An 18540-nucleotide genomic window follows, 5' to 3' on the forward strand; every position below is an offset into this window, starting at 1 on the left:
TCATTTAGTCTAATACTTTATATAGAGAGTCATTGAAACTGAGAGATGGAGTAATTTTCCCAAGGTCACACAACTAATCTGTAGCAGAATCTAGATTTGCTCAAGGTTGAATTTTAGAAGGTGCTTTTAGAATTCGTGTCTAGTTAACAAGAATAATTTCCTCTCTTCACTCAGGGACGTGACTGCTTCCCAGGTGAGGTCTTCACTAGCCCACCATTTCTGCTTCTTCCTCTCTGCAGTCTCTCTTGGCAGCCTTGAGGACTCTCCACCTTTCACGTTGCTTTCCCATGGCGTCGTAATTTCTAGTTACAGCTTTGCTCCCAACAGTTCTTTTGCTTCTAAAACTGAGGCTCTTGGGATTCCAGCTGCGAGGCTTCTGGCTTGCACCTGGAGAACCAGAATATGCAGTAGAAGCATTAAGGGAACCACTACTAAGTGGTTTTTACCTTCTAAGGTAAAACTTTTACTAAGAAGCTTTACCTTCCTTGCCCTTTCTCCCTAGCAGGAGTGGGGAACCTGCAGCTTCCGGGTCATGTGTGACCCTCTAGGTCCTCAATTTCAGTCCTTTGACTGAATTCAAACTTCACCTTCCCCACTCCAGCACGGCACTTCAGGACCTAGAGGGTCACAGGTTCCTCACCCCTACCCTAGAGGGTGTTCTCTTTATCTGACTCAGGTGAGAACAGGAGCCCAAGGTTGACCAAAATGGTTCCAGTAAACACGGTTTTCTACTCTCCCCCCCCCCATCAAAAGATCCTCTGTGATTCTGGGGGGGCGGGGGCGGGGGGAGGGGAGAGAAAAACCTGCTGGGAAGGTCCCAGGGTCCGAGAATTCCTAGCTCTAATTATAAGTAGGGTAGTCCTTATGCGCTCCTCCTCAGGGCTCACATCTCAGCTTGGCTGCCGTGTTGGAGGTCTCACTGGAAGGAATCTTTTACGAAGTATATCCTAGGGCGCAACAGGTTTTGCCATTGTTTCAGTAATTTAGGCAACCCCCACAGAATGTGTGTCTCCCAGCCGGTACTCAAAGGCAGCTTTGCGTATAGGAGCTCCTCTGTGACATCTATGGATGTGTTTGGGAAAGTAGTAGATGCTATTCCCGGAAAAGGCACAGTCCCTGGAGCCTGGTAAAGTACATTAAGCGATGGCCATTGCTGGGAAATGGAGCCTCCGGGAAGAAAACTCTAGGCTTTCTGCAGCTGGCTTTGTCTAGAAAGTAGGGGAAGGAGCAGAAGGGCCTTTACACAGAATCAGAGGGAGGGACGGGAGGGACGCAAGAGAGAATGTGGAATGGACAGCCGTCCCGGGTATACGTAGGGGGCTGGAAGCGGCGGTGCCCACTGGCACCACTGAAGGCGAGGCCGGGACCGTGGGGCTGTCGGAACAAATGTCTGGCTCCCTTGCGCCCTCTGCGGACAGAGTGGAGGCGGCGAGACCGGGCCGGCTGTGGCGAGAAGGGAGCTGGGGAGCTGCTTGGGCCCTTTGGCCCCGCCCTCCTTGGGTGGGGGCGGCGGAGACCTGGATCCTAAACTAGCCCCAGTCAGAGCCCGAGTGCCGGGAGCGATCGAAAGCAGCGCAGGTCGGCAGCCAGCCAGGTAGGAAGGGGCTTCAGCCTGGGTAGTGGGAAGGGGCTCCTCCCAGCTGGGCCTCCCCAAACTTTTCCCCACGCAGCCGACAAAGTGATTTTTCTAAAGCTCAAGTCTGATCACGTCACCCTTAACTCCTACTTCGTAAATCCCGGTGGCTCGCTGTTGCCTCTCAGACCCAATATTATAAAGTTCTCTGGGTTAGGCAATTAAAACACTTCACAGCTTGGCCCCATCTTCTCTTCCCAGACTTCGGGATCCTCTCCTCCATGGGCTCTAGGAACCCTTCAAAATGCCTTTCTTGCTGGCCTTCTCCCTTCTCCCCCAAAACGAAACGAAACTCGACACTCTTGTCCGAGCTTTTACTCTCGTCCCCCACGCCAGGAAGACTCTTCCTTCTTCCACCCCCTTCTCTGGAAATGCCAGTTTCAGGTGCGTGACCCACCAGCTGCTAGGGCGCTCCCTCGACTTCCCGGCTTCAGCTTCATGTGTATTTGTGGCATTCCCATTTCCGTGGACGTGGACTCTTCTGTTCGAATATAAGCAACTTGAGGTCAGGGACTTTCCATTGTATCTTTGTACCCCTCCGTGCCTGGCCGGTAATCGAGCTTAATTATAACTTGTTGCTTGTTTGGAGCTATGTATGGGAATGGGGCGGGGAAGGGGAAGGGGGAAAGGAAGGGAAAGGGGGAGGAAAGGAAAGGCCTGGGACGGGCTGCATTTCTCCGCCTTCTCCCTACTCGGTAGTTGCCCGGCATTATATTCAGTCTTCATAAGAGCTGTCAGGAGAGAAGGGGTCCTGGCATCTGGAAGTCGGTGTTGGCTTTCTCCTTTCTTCTTATTCGTTTGTTCGGATTTCGGCTTGGGTCGGGTGGTTCTCTACCTCTGGGGGCCTCTGGACTCGGGTCATCTACGTGAGTGCTACTCTGTGTGTGTATGTATATGTATGTCTATATTTCTCTGGCTAGCGTGTTTCTCCCTTGCGGTCGTCATTGGTTTTATTTTGTTGCTATTATTTTATTTCTTTGCCTGACTGGCAGGGTGTGCCTGTCTGGGGTTTTGATGCATCTTTTAGTTGTCTGACTCAGGCCAGCGTCTTTGAGGCAAACCTTGATAGGCTTTAGAACTCTGGGAGACCTAATCCTACCTTCTCATGACATGAAACTGAAGAGACTTACTCAGAATCTCACAGACACAAAGTCAGAACCGAACTCTGGTCCTGGGACTACAATGTTAGTGTTCTTTCCATGGAAATTGGTGCTTGAGTATCATTTTGTTTATGTGGAATTGAAATGAGAGCTCCTCTGGGTCCAGAGCAGAAAGGGCCGTGAGTGGAGACCCCTGGGTTCTTGGAGCGGGCCAGTGGGCACTGCGTCACTTGGACTTGGGTCTGGATTCCAGTCACCCTGGAATGGACTCATCCTTGGAGACTTATGCCTTGGATTCTCAACTAAACTTAACTTCCTGTTTAGCAAAATGGGGGTCTGGAAACAAGTGGGGAAGCAGTGTAGAGAAGGAATATAGAGGAGAAGGGACTATGGGGAACTCCAGCTGAATGGAGGGCACATTGTGAGGCCTGGATGAAATGGCTAATTCAGCCCTGATCGGTGGAGTTTGCTGGGGTCTTAATGAGTCAGCATTCAATCCTGGCTCCTCCTCTCCTGGTGCCTCTTTGTAGCTCATTCCCTGCCCCTCCCCCCACCTTGGGCTTGTATGTGTTGGGGGTAATGGGGTCATGGCTCAGAATGGGCTCTGTGACTGGGATCCAGGGGCAGAGTTCGAAGCCATGGAAGGCAGCTCTGGTGTCTGATTCTCTGAGGCCTAAAATATTCATCCTATGGGTCAGATTTGGTTTCGAGGCTGGTGACTCTGGCCTGGTTAGTGGCTGTCCAAAGAGCCAGGTACTTCTGTCAGATTACTTTGTGTTAGTCTGAACATAATTAGGGGGACTCCTTCCTTCCAGTCATAAGAACCCCAGTTTGTAACTGGAAAGAGTTAGCCCTGTGTTGTCCAGCATCGAGACATGATTCTTGGCTTTTTGTGTCTTTGCCTTTCCTCAGAGTGAGAGAGATGTCTAGGGGCCTCACTTGTAAAATGAGGATTTGTAAAATAATGACAGGCTTTGATGCTTGAAGATCCTTAGATGTCAGAATGAGTTGGGAAGTAATAATCACCTCTAGGGAGTCACTGTATCCCTGAGAATAGAGAGAGGCTCCAGACAAGAGCTCGATTTATCAAACCTCCCAACAAGAAGGAGTGTGCATGTGTGTGTGTGTGGGGGGTCCCCATAGTAGCATCTTTGATGACCCAAGGGGTAGGATGGAACCTATACCCATGTACCAATGATTTATTTAGTTGAATAAAGTCAGATTGCCTTAGCAGGAGACAGTGGCTGTTTCCTAAAGGTACTAGAAATCTACATAACAGCATCCACCTATTGATTGATTGAGAAAGAGGCAGACTATGATCATTATCCAGGGGATCTTAACCTAGGGTCTGTGAACTTGTTTTTTAAAAAATATTTTGATGATGGTATCTAAATAGACTTGGTTTCCTTTGTAATCCCTTGTATTTTATTGCATGCATTTAAAAACTCCTCTTTCATCCTTCTCTTGGCCGACTCTGCCTTCAGTTCTGGTTTTAGTAGAACTGGGGAGGTCAAACCCCTGAGTAATGGGAAGAAGGGGTGAGAAGAGGGTGTTGTTTTCTTTCGGTTTTGTTGTCCATGATGGCCACCCATCCTTCCTACCTTGAATTAGTAAATGGAAGGGAAGAGCAGCAGGAATTCAAGTCAGGGGAACTGGGGCTTGAATCCTAACCGGGCTTCTTACTGTCTGTGTGCCATTGGTGAGGTTGCTTCAGTCTCCTGATCAATTAAAATGAGGGACTGGAACTAGGGGCCTGATAAGACCTCTTCTAGTTCTAAATCTATAAGCTTATGAGGCTCAAAGTTGGGAAAGCTGGCAGGTAGACCGATCAAGGGTGAGCATTGTGGCTACTCAATATTTCAGAAATGGGATACAGATCCCCAGAGGCTTGGTTTTACCAGTTTGTGTAGTCTGCCTTCCCTCTAGAAAACCATTTGCTTCTTTATCTTGCAAATGCAGACCATTAACTTCGTTGAAATCACCCTACTTGGCTTTACCCTTTCCTGTCCTTAGCTAGCCTTCTTTTAAGGCTTTAAACAGAAGGCTGGCTAAGGACTGGCTTCTTTTAAAGCCTTTTAAGGTGGGACATGAGAGACACACACACCTATACATAAACAAGCCTTTCTGACCCTTTGTCAATAAATGGTTTCAGACCAGAAAGGGACTGAACTCTTCTTCTTCTTCCTCTTCTTCTTCTTCTTTTGGAGGGGGAAGGTAGGACCATTGGGGTTAAGTGACTTGTGTCTGGGGCCGGATTTGAACTCAGGTTCTTCTGACTTCAGGGCTGGTGCTCTATTCAGTGCACCACCTAGCCTCCCCAAGGGACTGGACTCTTAACAGAATCATACTTAGTATTTGAGAGAGATGGAAGTCTTAGTGGGTCTAAGGGGTTGCTGTGTGTTTCTGGCTCCTGCCTCTGCCTGGCATAATTTCTTTACCACCTTTCCTGAGAGGTCTGTCTCCTTTTTCGGTAATCATGTCAACATAGGGGAAACCTCTCTTCCTTCTGTGCTGGAGATAGGGCCTTATTGTCCAGGGACAGAGGAGTTGGACAAAGGATGATTTTTGGAGAAATTAAGGATTCTGTGACATGAGCTGAGGGCAGGAACCAGATGGCAAATACCAGACTTTAGCCCTTCCTATAGGGAGAGGAACATGTCTGAGCAAGAGGGACATGTGTGAGATGGAAGAGTGGGTGTCTCCCTTCTGCAACATTCCTGGCCTCTTCTTGGGTGAGGGGAGAGGGGGAAAGGGGTGGGGAAGAGAGAGAGACAGACAGACAGACACACAGAGAGAGATTGATTTTCCCCCCAGATTTTGTCCTGGGCTGGGTTGGAAGTGAGGGGAACTTATGGCTAAGTAACTTCATGTCCTGGATAAGAATTTCCGAGCCCCCTGTTTTCCCTCCATAGGGCTTATTTTTTAAAAATTTTGTTCTAGATTCTAGGTCCACATTTGAGCCAGGGACTTCATAACCATACGCCCAAAACTTCACTAGATGTGGTTGGCAGAGGGCTTGTGTGATCTGTTCCTGGCTCCTTGTGACTCACTTTACCCCTTCTTGTGTTCTGTATACTAAGGACAGGTATGGTATGGTGTGAATTGATATATTGAGGGAGGTAGGGTAGCATACTTTGAATTAGGGAAGAAGAATGATTGTAAGGCTGGGGCCAGGGGTGAGGCTTAGGGCTAAGTTTTTCCTAAGAGTAGGGAGGGTGGGGCTTTTCTGAGAAGAGCCAGCTGCCCATTCTGAGTAGCTCTTTCCAGTCCCGCCCTGGATATCATTTTTTGGTGAGGAGGTGGGCAACTTGCCTGGATGACTTGGCTGTTCCTTTCACTTACTTTCACATGCCTTCTTTCTAAACACTAGGAGTAGAGTCCTTGTTTAGCTGATTCTAAAACAATAATTCTTCACATGCCAAAGTTCTTGGGGCTTCCTCTTTCCCATTCAGAGTCCAGTACTCCAAAGAATCACTGACTTCCCAGGCTGCTTTGGAAATCTGGTCAATGTCTTTTGGGAACGTCAGTCACCCCATATCCTTGCTCCAGGTCTGAGAACAAAGAGATCTCTGAGAGCAAAACTTTGCCTTTATTCCTTCTTAAGGCTTATGATCTTTGCCTCTAGAAGTTAGTTCTCCTTGCTTTCCAATCTCTATCATTTCTGTTGCAGTCAGACCCCACCTGCTTCTCTGCTAAGATCAGAGATATAGAATGTGGAAGGAATGTGGAACTGGAAAGGTCCTTTAAGATGAACTGACCTGACCATCCTTCTCACCCCCACCTTTTGTCAACTCATGAACCTAAGACCCAGAAAAGTGACTGTGTAAGAGGGAGATAAGAAAATAAAAATGTCCTGAAGCCTAGTGTTCTTTCTCGATCCTTACATTGTCGAGGGAAAAAAAATTAATACTGTACTCTGAATTTTTGGCATAGGTCTGCCAGAAGCAATTTTTATTAATTAATTCTATATTCAATTACTCTTAGAGAAATGTTCAAATAAATATACATAGTCCTCCTATGCTCTCTCTTCCCCAAGATAGTGTGTCAATATTTATATTAATCTTGACCAGAGGAAAAGGCACATAATGTGTTAAAACTCAGTTTTGCATTAACATTCCAGAATAGTCCCTTACTCTTCAACTGTTTCTAGGAATTTCGCTGAGAAATTGAGGAGAGATATTAGATGATAGTGTGAGGGGATGGTAGGGTATAATGAAAGAAGGAAAGAGACTTGGGCATGTTTCTGGGCAGCAGGGAAGGCACCAGTGGTGAGGAAGAGATTAGAGGTTAAAGAGGGTGATCTGCTGGAGAGGTGGAAAGAGAATGTGATGAAAGGTTGATCTTAACAAAGAGAAATGCCACCTCTTTATCAGAGGATAGAGGAGAGAAAGTGGGGGGAGGGAATGTCAAAGAGAAGAGACAGCTCACAGCAATTGGGAGGTCCTCAGCTGAGAAGATTGAGGGAAGGGTATTTTGGGAAAAGAGAATTTTAGAAACTGGTCTCTGTGGGTAATGGGATAGAGTTGAATCAATACTAGAAAAGTAAAAGAATTGCTTTATTGTAGTGAGGGCCCAGCAAAAGTCAGCATCAGTCTGTTGTGGCCTCTGTCAACCAGGCCTTCCTCTAGCCCCATTCAACAGCATGTGAATAAGGGATAGAGAAGGTCAATGTAATTGTAATCCAGGTTTGGGGTTTAGTAAATCATGAGCAGTCTTGAAGTTCCTTCTTTCCTAGCCCATGGACTTTCTTTCTGGGGCAGCATGATGTAATGAAAAGGGCATTGGGCTGCCATGAACTTGCCATGTGATCTTGAGTAAGATTAAGGTAAGTCTTAAGAGTACATTCTTGTAGGCCTCAGTCTCCTTATATGTAAAGTGAGGTAGTTGGACAATGTGATCTCTGAGGAGATCTCCGCCCTAATATCCTATAATTTATGATTCTCTCTTAACTGACTCAACAGCTTCCTTCTCCCAGTTGCTAGGACATTGTGGGATTGTGAGGATGTCAGCATGGCTGAACTTTCCCATGGGGCTCTGCTCCTTTGTTATTTATTGTCCCACCCTCAGTATTGTTGCTGTGGTTTGAAAGAATGAATTGGTTCCTGTGTTAGTGTTCTTAAGATTTACAGGTGAAAGGGACCTTCAAGGTTATTCAGGACAATCCTCTCCCAAGCCTCCCTCATTTTTGAGATAAGAAAACTGAAGCCAGCCTGTGAGGTGATTTGTGAAAGGTCACCCAGGTGGGAGTGGAATTTGGATTCGGAATCCCTAGTCTTCTGTAGATTCCTTATACTCTTCCCCCATAATTCTCTTTCCAGGACTTTGCATTTCTTAACTGCCTCTGGTGAGGAGGGCTCCAGGAATTGACAGCCTAAGGCTAGAGCCTGTTTTTTTGTTTTCCATTGGTGTTTCCCAGTTCTAGGTCTTCAATCTTTGCTTCTAGGTTCTTGTTTTCTCAAACTAGAAAAGTGAGAGGAATAGGGAGGGGCTAATGGGATCCTACTGTGAGTCAGCAGCCAGGACTCAATCAGGAGCAGAACCTGCTGATCCAGAGATTAGATTTAGAATCTGGAAGGACCACAGAAGTCATTCAGTCCAAACTTCTCATTTTATGAGTGAAGAAGCTAAGACCCAGAGAGCTGAAGAAATTTGCTTAGGATTCTATATGTAGTAAGCAGCAGAATCAAGATTTGAACCTAGGTTTTTTAACTCCAAATCCAGCGCTCCTTTCACCCCTCTATAACATCCCTGACAAATAGTTATCCCTATCTACCAACAACCCAAAGATCTCCAGAGATGGGAACCTCACAACTCCACTGGAACGCTAGAAACCTAAATACAATGGGTCCCAAATGGAGCTCACCATTTCCCCCTAAAACATTCCAATTCTTCTGATTTCATTTATCTCTTTTGATGGCATTATTAACTCTACCAAGAACTCAGTAAGACCATTCACGTTCTTTAAATAGTCTATGACTTTATTAAAAAGCGGAAGATGTCAAAAAAACAGCAACAACAAACCAAAACAAACAAAAAAACCCTACAACATGGAAAGTTAGTTCAAAGATTAAGAAAGGGGGGCGGCTAGGTGAGTAAAGTCCCAGCCCGGGAGTCAGGAGGACCTGAGTTAGGATCCGGCCTCAGACACAGTACACAAAAAAAACTAGCCGTGTGACCTTGGGCAAGTTACTTAATCCCAACTGCCCTCCAAAAAAGCAAAAAAAAGATTAAGAAAGGACCAAAAGACTAGCTAAAAGCCTCGTGTCTATGTGCCAATGGTTTTTAACCTTTTTTGGTCTACTGGACTCCTTTGGCTCTGGGGAAGCCCATGGACCCCTTCTCAGAATAATGAAAAACACAAAGTAAAGTAGATAAAATTACAAAGGAAGCCAATTATATTGAAATACAATTATTAAAAAAATTTTTAAAAGTTAATGGATCCCAGGTTAAGAACTACTGCCTTACAGCTAGGTGGCACAGTGAATAGAGCACCAGCCCTGGAGTCAGGAGGACCTGAGTTCAAATCCGGCCTCAGACTTAACACTTATTAGCCCTGTGATCTTGGGCAAGTCATTTAACCCCAATTGCCCTGCCCCCTCCAAAAATCGAAAAACAACAAACTAATGCTTTATAATAATAGTTAGCATTTATATAGTGTTTTAAGATTGGCAAAGTGCTTTTCACTTTTCATTTTTATCACAACTTTTCATGTTTCATTTTATCACAACTACCCCTGAAGTAGGGCTATTGTTGGTACTATTTTACAGGTCAGGAAACTGAGACAGACAGAGGTTAAGTGACTTGCCCAGGCTCACAGAATAAATGTACAAGTTGTATTTGAACCATGGTCTTCCTTATTCCAAGTCCAGCACCGAAATACCTAACTTACAGTCCTGAACATTTTCTCCAAGAAGAGAGGAAGTCAAAGTCACAAGGTCTTGGAATATCACACATTGCCACCAGAAATAAAATTGAATATATGTTAACAGGAAATGTTACTAAAGTGGTACATATTTCCAGTTTAGCTTATTGAAGCAGAGATAAAGTTGATACCAAATGGGAAGAATAAAAATGATAAAAGCATGGCAAATAATTAAAATATGACCTATTTAGACAAACTGAGGGTGCCCTGGACAAGATTTGTCCCTGTTCCTCCCAGCATTTGACTCTGTGGGTCAGCCCAGGCTTTTATTGGTGTGTATACTACTACTGTTCTGTCTAGAGAAAGAAGGCTGAATCAGCCTCTGGATAGGACAAAGGGTAGGCCTTAAGCATCAGGCTTCTTCAGAAAATGTCAAATCATAAAGTGGTTGAGCTGGAAGGGATCTCAGAGATTGGTCTGGCCCCTTCTTTTAACAAAGAAGCATCTTGAAGGCCTTAGGAGGGAGAGGTTTTGTTTTGTCCAGGAGCACACAACTAGTTAAGGCCAGGGCTGGTAAGTCTGCTTTGTCCAGACTATAGAGTTCTCTGCATCAGTGCTTTCTTCCCTCCCCATGCCAGTGGTCCATCTAACTGGCCACTCGTGCACCTCTGCCTTGGAAAGAACTCCATAGTTTTGCTGGTAGGGGTTGAAGTCTTTAGAGAAGAGTTGGCTATGCTCTTCTCCCAGTTTTGTGACACCACACTTTCCTCTATCTCCCTACCTGTCTGACTGTTCTCCTCACTCTCCTTTTCCAAATCATCATCCATTTCCCAAGGAACCCCAGGGCTTGAGCCTCAAACCTCTGTTTTGGACATTATCTTTTGGTGATCTTGTCAGCTCCCATGGATTCAGTTATCATCCCTGTGCCAAATCCACACACCCAGACCTCCTCCCTCTCCTAAGACCCCATCCATTATGGATGGATGATGGACATCTTCACTTTGATCTCCTTTGGGCCTTTGGGACACTCACCATGTCTAAAATGGAACTCATTCTCTTTGCCCCTAAATGCGCTTCTTTTTTCCATCTTGTCTGTTTTTGTCAAGGATCCCACCTTCCTTCTGGTCATCCAGGTTTGCAACCTTAAAGAAGATAACTTTGGTTCCTCGTTCTAAAAATCATCCGCCTTTTCTACTTAGTTGCCAAATCTTGCTTCTGCCTCCCCAGTCTCTTGGCCATCCCATTCTCTCCACTAGCTTGGCCACGATCCTTGTTTAGATTCTGGTTACCCCTTTCCTGGTCTGTTTCAGTAGCTCTGACTGTCTCTTGGCTTTAGTCTCTCCCCATTCCAGTCCCTTCTCTACTCAGCTACCAATGTGAAAGTCCTAAAGCCCAGGTCTGATGGTAGCTTCCTGTTGTCTTCCATGGTAAAATACAGAATTCTCTGGCATTTAAAGCCCTGTACACTTTGACTTCAGTCTGCCTTTCTTCTATGACTGTTTTCACATCATATCCCCTCACAAAGTCTACAGCCCAGTCAAACTTTCTCTAGAGCTATTCCTTATACATAACACTTCATCTCCTGACTCTACACCTTTGCATGGACTGTCTTGGACTTCTCTCTCTTCCCTCATTCACTTCTCCAACTTCTTAGCTGTTAAGACTAGACTCAACTGTCCCCCCACCCTGAAATTACTTTTTAAAAAATCAGTATGTATGTATATAGTGATTATAGTATGACTGTACATGCATTTTTATTTTATTTTATTTATTTAGGAGGCAATCAGGAATAAGTGACTTGCCCAGCGTTACACAGTTAGTAAGTGTCTGAGGTTGAATTTGAACTCAGGTCCTCAACTCCAGAGCTGGTGCTATTTATCTACAGTGCCACCTGGCGGCACCTTGTACACACATTTTTAGAAATGTACTTACCCATGAACAGTTAACTCTTGTTGAAATGTAAGGCCCTTTTTTTGGTCTTCATATTCTTATTGCCTACAACCCTTCCTGATAGGTTTTTTTTAGTCATGTCTGACTCTTTGTGACCCCATTTGGGCTTTTCTTGGCAAAGATACTGGAGTGGTTTGCCATTTTCTTTAGCTCATTTTACAGATGTGGAAAAATACAGGGTTAAGTGACTTGCTTGGGATCACACAACTACTAAGTGTCTGAGGCCAGATTTGAACTCAGGAAAATGAGTCTTCCTGACTCCAGGTTGGGCATTCTGTCCACTCAGCCACCCAGCTGCCCCCTGACACACAGTAGGCATTTAATGTATGTTAAATTTAATTGAATAGAAAAATTGGATTCTAGAGGACAGCTAGGGGTAGAAGAATGCATGTGGAGTAGGAAACTGCTGTTTCCACTAAGGACTCCCTATAAGTCACTTAAGGCTTTTGTTATGTTTTCCCATCCAGTTGAAATGCAGGAATATTCCCCCTCCCCCTTTATTAAATTAATTATGGGAGGGTGGCTTTCTGGGAGTAGGAAGGGAGGAGAGATACTAGGGAAGTCTAGATGATGTAAGAACAAAAGTTATCTACAAAGATCTATTTTTAAAAAAATAATTACAGATTCCCTAGACACCTGTGGCCACCCACCCATAACCTGCCTCCAGACTATAGGTTCTCGAATGATTTCTGGAGACCTTAGAGATAATCTAGAGATCTTAAGTTCATTTCCTCCAACACTCACATTTTAGAGATGAGGAAACTCTTAGGCCCAGAAAAGGGAAGTGACTTCCTCAAAGTCACACAGTAAATAAATAGTAGAATCAGAATTGGAGCCCAGATTCTATTTATCCTTTCTCTTTCATTTTCCTTTCTCCACTAATCCAGACAAAGGAATGGGGAGGTTGGGGGAGGGGAGCAGGGATGCATGGTCATGTTGTCCAAGAGATCTCATGGGCTTTTTAGGGGGAATAAGGGAGAGTAAGCATTTATTTACTACATGCCAGATACTATGCCAACCACTTTTTACAAATATTATCTTACTCGATCCTGATAGCAACCTTATGAGGTGGTAGGTTCCCATTTCATTAAATTATTAATTAAATTATCTCATTTTTACACTAGAGGAAACTGAGGCAAACAGAAATCAAGGGGCTTGCCCAAGGTCACACAGCTGCTAAGTATCTGAGATCAGATTTGAACTTGTGTATTGCCCTATTCACTGTACTACCAGTTCTTCAATAAAAACAAAACCAAACCAAAAAAAAAAACAGAAAAAAAACTTATAGGTTGTGAATATTTGTTTTTTTTTTTGTGCCACCAAATGGAAAAAAACCAACAATACTTCCACAAACACTAAATTAAGGACAGTTTGGTAGGGGTGGGAGTGAAGAGTGTCTGTGGCTTGTAAAATAAGGGAGTTGACCTTTTGGCTCCGTATTCATGATTTTTATATATACAGTCACTAGGTTTTCATTCTTCTCTCCTTTATCCGTCATTTTCTGTAGTGCATTCTGCCCTCTTGGTGAGTCTATTCTGTGATATTTTTTAGAAATGATGCTTATATATTTAGGAATTTCCTTTTTTTTTTTTTTTTTTTTTGCCTTTTGGAGGGGAATTGGGGTTAAGTACCTTGCCCAAGGTTGCACGGCTAGTTTTTTTGTGTGGGTGTTAAGTGTCTGAGGCCGGAACCGGAACCAAACTCGGGTCCTCCTGACTCAGAGACTGGTGCTTTTACTCACTGCACCACCTAGTCGCCCCTATATTTAGGAATTTCTGCAGTGAGGATGCTACAGCTTCCCTTCATTCTTTTGCTCTGGTGTCTAAACACCTTGTATTAGGAAGTCCTTCCCCTTGTTTCATCTTAGTGGGCCTGCCTACTCTGACTCTGGCTTATGTCCTCAGTACAGAAGGATAACAGCTACCTCCTGATAATACCCATTTAGAGACTCAAAGCCTGTTATTCAATCTCTCCCTCCCTCCTAGCCTTCCCTTCTCTGAATCATACCAATTACTGTTAAGTTAGGAGAGAAGAGATGAGATAACCCATTTTTTCCTGAGAGACTTCATGGAGACCTGGAAAATTATTTCTTGCTTTTTTTAGAAGAGACTGTAAGGATGGAGAGATATCTATACCTATACATATATACCTATTCCTATATATAATATACACACATAAATTTGTACACATTATATACATGCATATGCACACATATAATTTTTTCATTTTAAAATATATTTTTTAAATTACATGTAAAAAATTAACATTTGTTTAAAAACATTTTTTAGTTCCAGATTCTCTCCCTCGCTTCCTCCCCTTAAGAAGGCAGACACTTTGATCTAGATTATACATGTAGTCTGTAAAGCATTTGGATATTAGCCATATCTGCAAGTATATTTTAAAAAAATTGGGGAGGGGGCCAGCTAGGTGGTGCAGTGAATAGAGCACCAGCCCTGGAGTCAGGAGGACCTGAGTTCAAATCCAGCCTCAGACACTTACTAGCCATGTGACCTTGGGCAAGTCACTTAACCCCAACTGCCTTGTCCTCCCCCTCCAAAAAGCAAAAAAAATTTTTTTCAATCTGTTTTTTCTCCCACTCTCATCCCAGTGGGAGAAAAATAAAAACAAAACCTTTGTGTCAGACGTACACAGTCAAAGCAAAACCACTCTGCCATTGTCCATGTTCAAAAAGTTTGCTTCTTGATGTGCTCCCTGAGGCCATGGTATCTCTCAGATGCTGGGCAGAGCATTTCATCAGTGGCCCTCTGCCATCATGGTTGGTCACTAGCAAGAATCTCTTTCATGAATTCCAAAAGTATTTCACAAGATCATAGATATACAGTGGGAAGGGTTCTTAGAGCTTGTCTGGTCTAGACTACCCATTTACAGATGAGGAAAATGTGTCCCAGTGAGGTTAAGTGCCTCTTAAGTGATTTGGACAGAGTCACACAGGTAGAAGCAGATGGCGGAGATGAGATATGAACCCAAATCCAAGGACTTCAAATTTAGGACTCTTTTCATTGTACCACGGTGCCTTTTCTGAGGGCCGGCTTATACAAGTAGAGCTCTGTACAAAACCCATGCCACCATCAGAAGGGCTGAGCTGGGCAGATGTTGGGTTATAAGGGTCCTAGAAATAATTCCTCTTAGTGCTGGTCACTGGAGTGACTCAGGGATTTCTCAGTCCTCTTCCTAGATTGCATAACAAGGGTGGGAGTTGTGTGTGTGGAGGAATCAAGACACTGAGGAGATCTTTTCTGATGGAAGCAGCTTTGGGAAAGGAATCCAGAAGCCCAGGACCTCATCCCAGGAACCTTTTCTCTGCTCTGATCCGCAGACCTTTCCTAGCTCAGGTAGCCTCTCACGTTCCTCAGTTGTTTCCTCCACCCTGGTCAGATAGGATCGTAGGGTGAGGGTTAGTGGGTCACCAAGCTGTTGTGGATCATGGAGAAATAAGGCATATAGCATCCTTGCGTCATCTCCAGGGTGGTGGGTGGTTGTGTGTGGTCACATGGTTTTGTTATAGAGTTGCAGTGACTATGACTTTCATGTCAGTGAGACAGAGACACTGAGAGATAGAGACAGAGAGAGAAATGAGAGGACCCAGGCTCTAAATCTCTGGTCCTTAGACTGGCTTGGATACCACTTAGTCCCTAGTCCATCCTTCCCATAGTTGCCAAATTGTATTCCTAAAGCACAGTTTTGATGTCACTCCCTTGCTCTGAGAGCTTAGATGACTCCCTTTTACTTCCATGATAACACAGACTAATCTATTTGATTCTCTAGGTTTCCTAGGTACAGCCCTAAGTAAAATTGTAGGTTCTGTACCCCACACAAGTGACTACTGACACGCCCAGATTCAGAGGTTATGGGAATGTCTGTCCAACCTTAGCCTAGCTCAAGCTCAATATTAAAATTACTCATGGAAACAGACACCCCCCCCACCTCCAGTTCCACCCCACATGCCTGTCAGTTGAGTCACATCTGTTATTTGAAGAAACTAGAAAGTCTTGTCCCAGCCCTACCCTTCCCCATGCCCCAATCTCTCACCTGCCCCCTGCCCCTTCAGTTGCTCCTCCCCCCATTTCATGGGTCCCTCCATTCCCTTCTCTCATACTCCCCCCTCCCCAACCAGGGCCTCTCCTGCCCTGAGCCTAGATGGCTATTTTCTGAAAGCTGCTTCTCCTCTTCTTTCTACTAGGCTAAGAGTCCTGGCCCCACCCCAGGCCTGGCTCCCAGCCCTGCAGTTTTCTGCCAGCTGCTGTGGGGGCTGGGCTGACCCCTTCAATGGGCCCCAGCTAGCTCTGGGATTCACTGTTTCCCTGGGCCGGAAGAAGCTGTGACTTGACTGTGGCCACCCCCCAGCTTCTATAAAGCCCTGCCCTAAAACTGTGACATTAGGGTTTTTTTTTTTACCTTAAATAAAGCGATTTCATGAACTCAGTGACTGTCTTCTCACATCACTGATGTTCAGGAATTTTCCACACTTCACCTGAATCCCTCCTCTTGCAGCCCAGGAAACTCTTTGGTACAATGGGTGGGGAAGGCCCTGAGAGATGGCAAGAAGGAAGAATGTGGGGACTGGGGAACTTTGAGAGAGAGGGATGAGGCTGGGGGAGAGGATTTAAGACTTGAGGGAAGGGATACTGGAGTGAGAGTTAGGGTCTGTGGGGCCAATGAGGAGAAAGAGGCTAGTGAGAGAACAGTGAGCACAGTCTAGAAAGGATAAGCATTGTTCTCTGTGTGTGTGTGTGTGTGTGTTTAAGTAATCCAAAGGTCCTGTTTACATATGAAGACAAAATTGTGAGAAGGGGTTTGGAATGTCCTGCTGGAGGATCCCACTATAGAGGAAAAGCATAAGGGCGAGAAAAAGATAAGCCAAGTGGGGTTGGACACTAATGATTTCTTTCATTGTCTTTCTCCCTTGTAGGTAAAGGAGACTGAGGTCCCCTCAGTCTTGAGCAACCATGTCAAACCCCAGTGCTCCACCTCCATATGAAGACAGAAACCCCCTTTATCCTCCTCCTCCACCAGGGGGAGGTTACCCTGGGGGTTACCCGCCCTACCCCCAGCCAGGCTTTGGACACCCAGCTGGATATCCTCAGCCTATGCCTCCTATCCATCCAATGCCCATGAACTTTGGTAAGCTGGTGGGGCAGGGATGGGAGGGCATTGTATGGAAACAGTAAATGTCTTCCCCTGCACCTGTGGCTTCATTCAGACCTTTTTCTGTATCTTTTGTCTTTCTCTTTTTTCTTCCCTCTCCTCTTTCCCTGTCTTCCTTTCTCTTTTCCTGTGTCTCCTCCTCAAGCTCCCTTCCTTTCTAGCCTAGAGTTGCTCCTTTGTGGCCAGGTGCCCCTCCCCACAATCCCTCTCTTGTGCCCTTGGGCAGCTCTTTACATGTTATTTGTAAAGATTGCAGCCTCTTTACTCCCAATCAACAAATGTCTGTTATACACCTATTATGATTATACATTAGTAGTCTGTAGGCAGGATATGGTGAGTGCATGGAAGATCAGAAGGAAAAACATGAGAAACCCAAGGAGGGGGAGGAATCATGTTAAGTGATGGCCATAGACTCAAAGGGGTAGCTGAGCTGACTCATGAAGGAAGAGAAGAATTTTGGCAGACTGAGAGATGGGTTGAGACCATTCTAGGATGAGATAAGGGAATAGTTGGGTTGCCCAAAACATAGAGCATGTGAAAGATAATGCAGTCTTCAAAAACCTAGAAAACTTGGTCATACCATAATTTTTTTCTTCATGATATCTAGTTAAGAATAAATGCTTGGGTCACCTGATAAATGTGGCTGTTTACTTATTCTATGAAAGCTTTCTGAGACTGAGCAGAGGAGAGGTGATCCCCAGCCTCCCATAGATGTTCTCGTCCTTTCCTTCAAGTCTTTACCCCATAATGTACCTGCTTTTAACACATGTGTAACACATAACTCGAGGAAGACTGATGTAAAAAGCTCTAACTTCTACCTCTATGGTAGAGTGGAAAAGAGCCAAGAGACCAATTGTAGTTGGATGATCCTGGGCCTTCAATATATTAAACTTTTTTGAAGTGGTAACTGTCTAAGACACTGCAGGCTTGTTTAGGATCATAAGACTAAAAGGAACTTTTCAAGCCCTCTAGGAATATGCATTCTTTTTAACTGGCCTAGCTGGGGGTTGTGAGGAGAAACTTTGTTTAATTCTACACTCCATAAATGGAAGAAACATATTCTTATTCAAGGTTATCCACTGAGAAGTTAATTTCTTTCCCCTCCTCTTCCCCTTGAGAAATACCGTAGGTACCTCTGGGGTTGATAATCTTCTTTCTTTGAAGATGGATCACACTTTTGGAAACTAGTAGAAGCCACTTGGATCTACGTCTGATATAGATGAAATTCAGAAAACCCAAGGTGGTTTACTAAGGACTGTGCTAAGTGATTGGCAGAAGCCCCATGTTCCCCTCCCCCATCCCAAAAAATGGGGAAGTGCCCCTCTTTCTAGATGATATCCACTGGGCAAAACAACATGTCCACGGATAAGTAAATACAAAATTGAATAAGTAAGTCCAAAGTGACTTCCAGTTTGGCATAAACAGGAGGGAGTTAGTGTCAGATAGGAAGATTCATCTAAGACAGCCAGCCCTCTAAATCTGCAGATTACTGAGCAAGACCAGATCTGCATTGGTAGAGGGAGATTGTACTTATGAAATCAGAGGTTCATTTCCCCCCACCAAAAAAAGGCCCCTAAGTAATTTGAAGAGTTAAAGCAGCATTTATACCTGAGGGCTCTACTAGGCTTGTGTTCCAAAGAGATTTTTTTTAAGTGAACAGGACTTATTTGTACAAAATATTTATAGCAGCCCGTTTTTGGGGGCAAAGAAATTGAGGGGATGCTTATCAGTTGGGGAATGGCTGAGCAAGTTGTGGTATATGATTGTGATGGAATATTATTGTGTTATAAAAGAAATGATGAACAGGATGATTTCAGGAAAACCTGGAA

At 44.7% G+C, this 18540-nt stretch overlaps 1 protein-coding gene and 1 long non-coding RNA gene across 6 annotated transcripts in view; one reads left to right on the top strand and one right to left on the bottom strand.

Annotated features, from left to right (window-relative positions):
- Positions 1-2167, bottom strand: LOC138151637 (uncharacterized). Its single transcript, XR_011165881.1, has 2 exons — positions 2031-2167; positions 1-387 (listed from the first exon to the last, which is right to left on the bottom strand). It is a non-coding gene; the product is annotated as an uncharacterized lncRNA (long non-coding RNA).
- TMBIM1 (transmembrane BAX inhibitor motif containing 1) overlaps positions 1402-18540 on the top strand; it is a 26898-nt gene continuing 9759 nt past the window's right edge. The window contains exons 1-3 of one of the 5 annotated variants that reach the window (XM_069075153.1): positions 1402-1594; positions 14730-14898; positions 16476-16687. In XM_069075153.1, coding sequence (XP_068931254.1) covers positions 16513-16687 — 175 coding nt within the window. In that variant the 5' untranslated portion in view covers positions 1402-1594; positions 14730-14898; positions 16476-16512. Of the gene's footprint in view, positions 1595-2350; positions 2500-14729; positions 14899-15935; positions 16074-16475; positions 16688-18540 lie in introns of those variants that run through there. The other 4 variants (XM_069075155.1, XM_069075154.1, XM_069075156.1 and 1 more) reach the window with 4 other exon arrangements.

This window comes from Petaurus breviceps, unplaced genomic scaffold (genome assembly GCF_028583685.1).
Source record: "Petaurus breviceps papuanus isolate PSGF00001 unplaced genomic scaffold, PetGlider_PUasm1.0 90903, whole genome shotgun sequence".
NCBI classification, from domain to species: domain Eukaryota; kingdom Metazoa; phylum Chordata; class Mammalia; order Diprotodontia; family Petauridae; genus Petaurus; species Petaurus breviceps.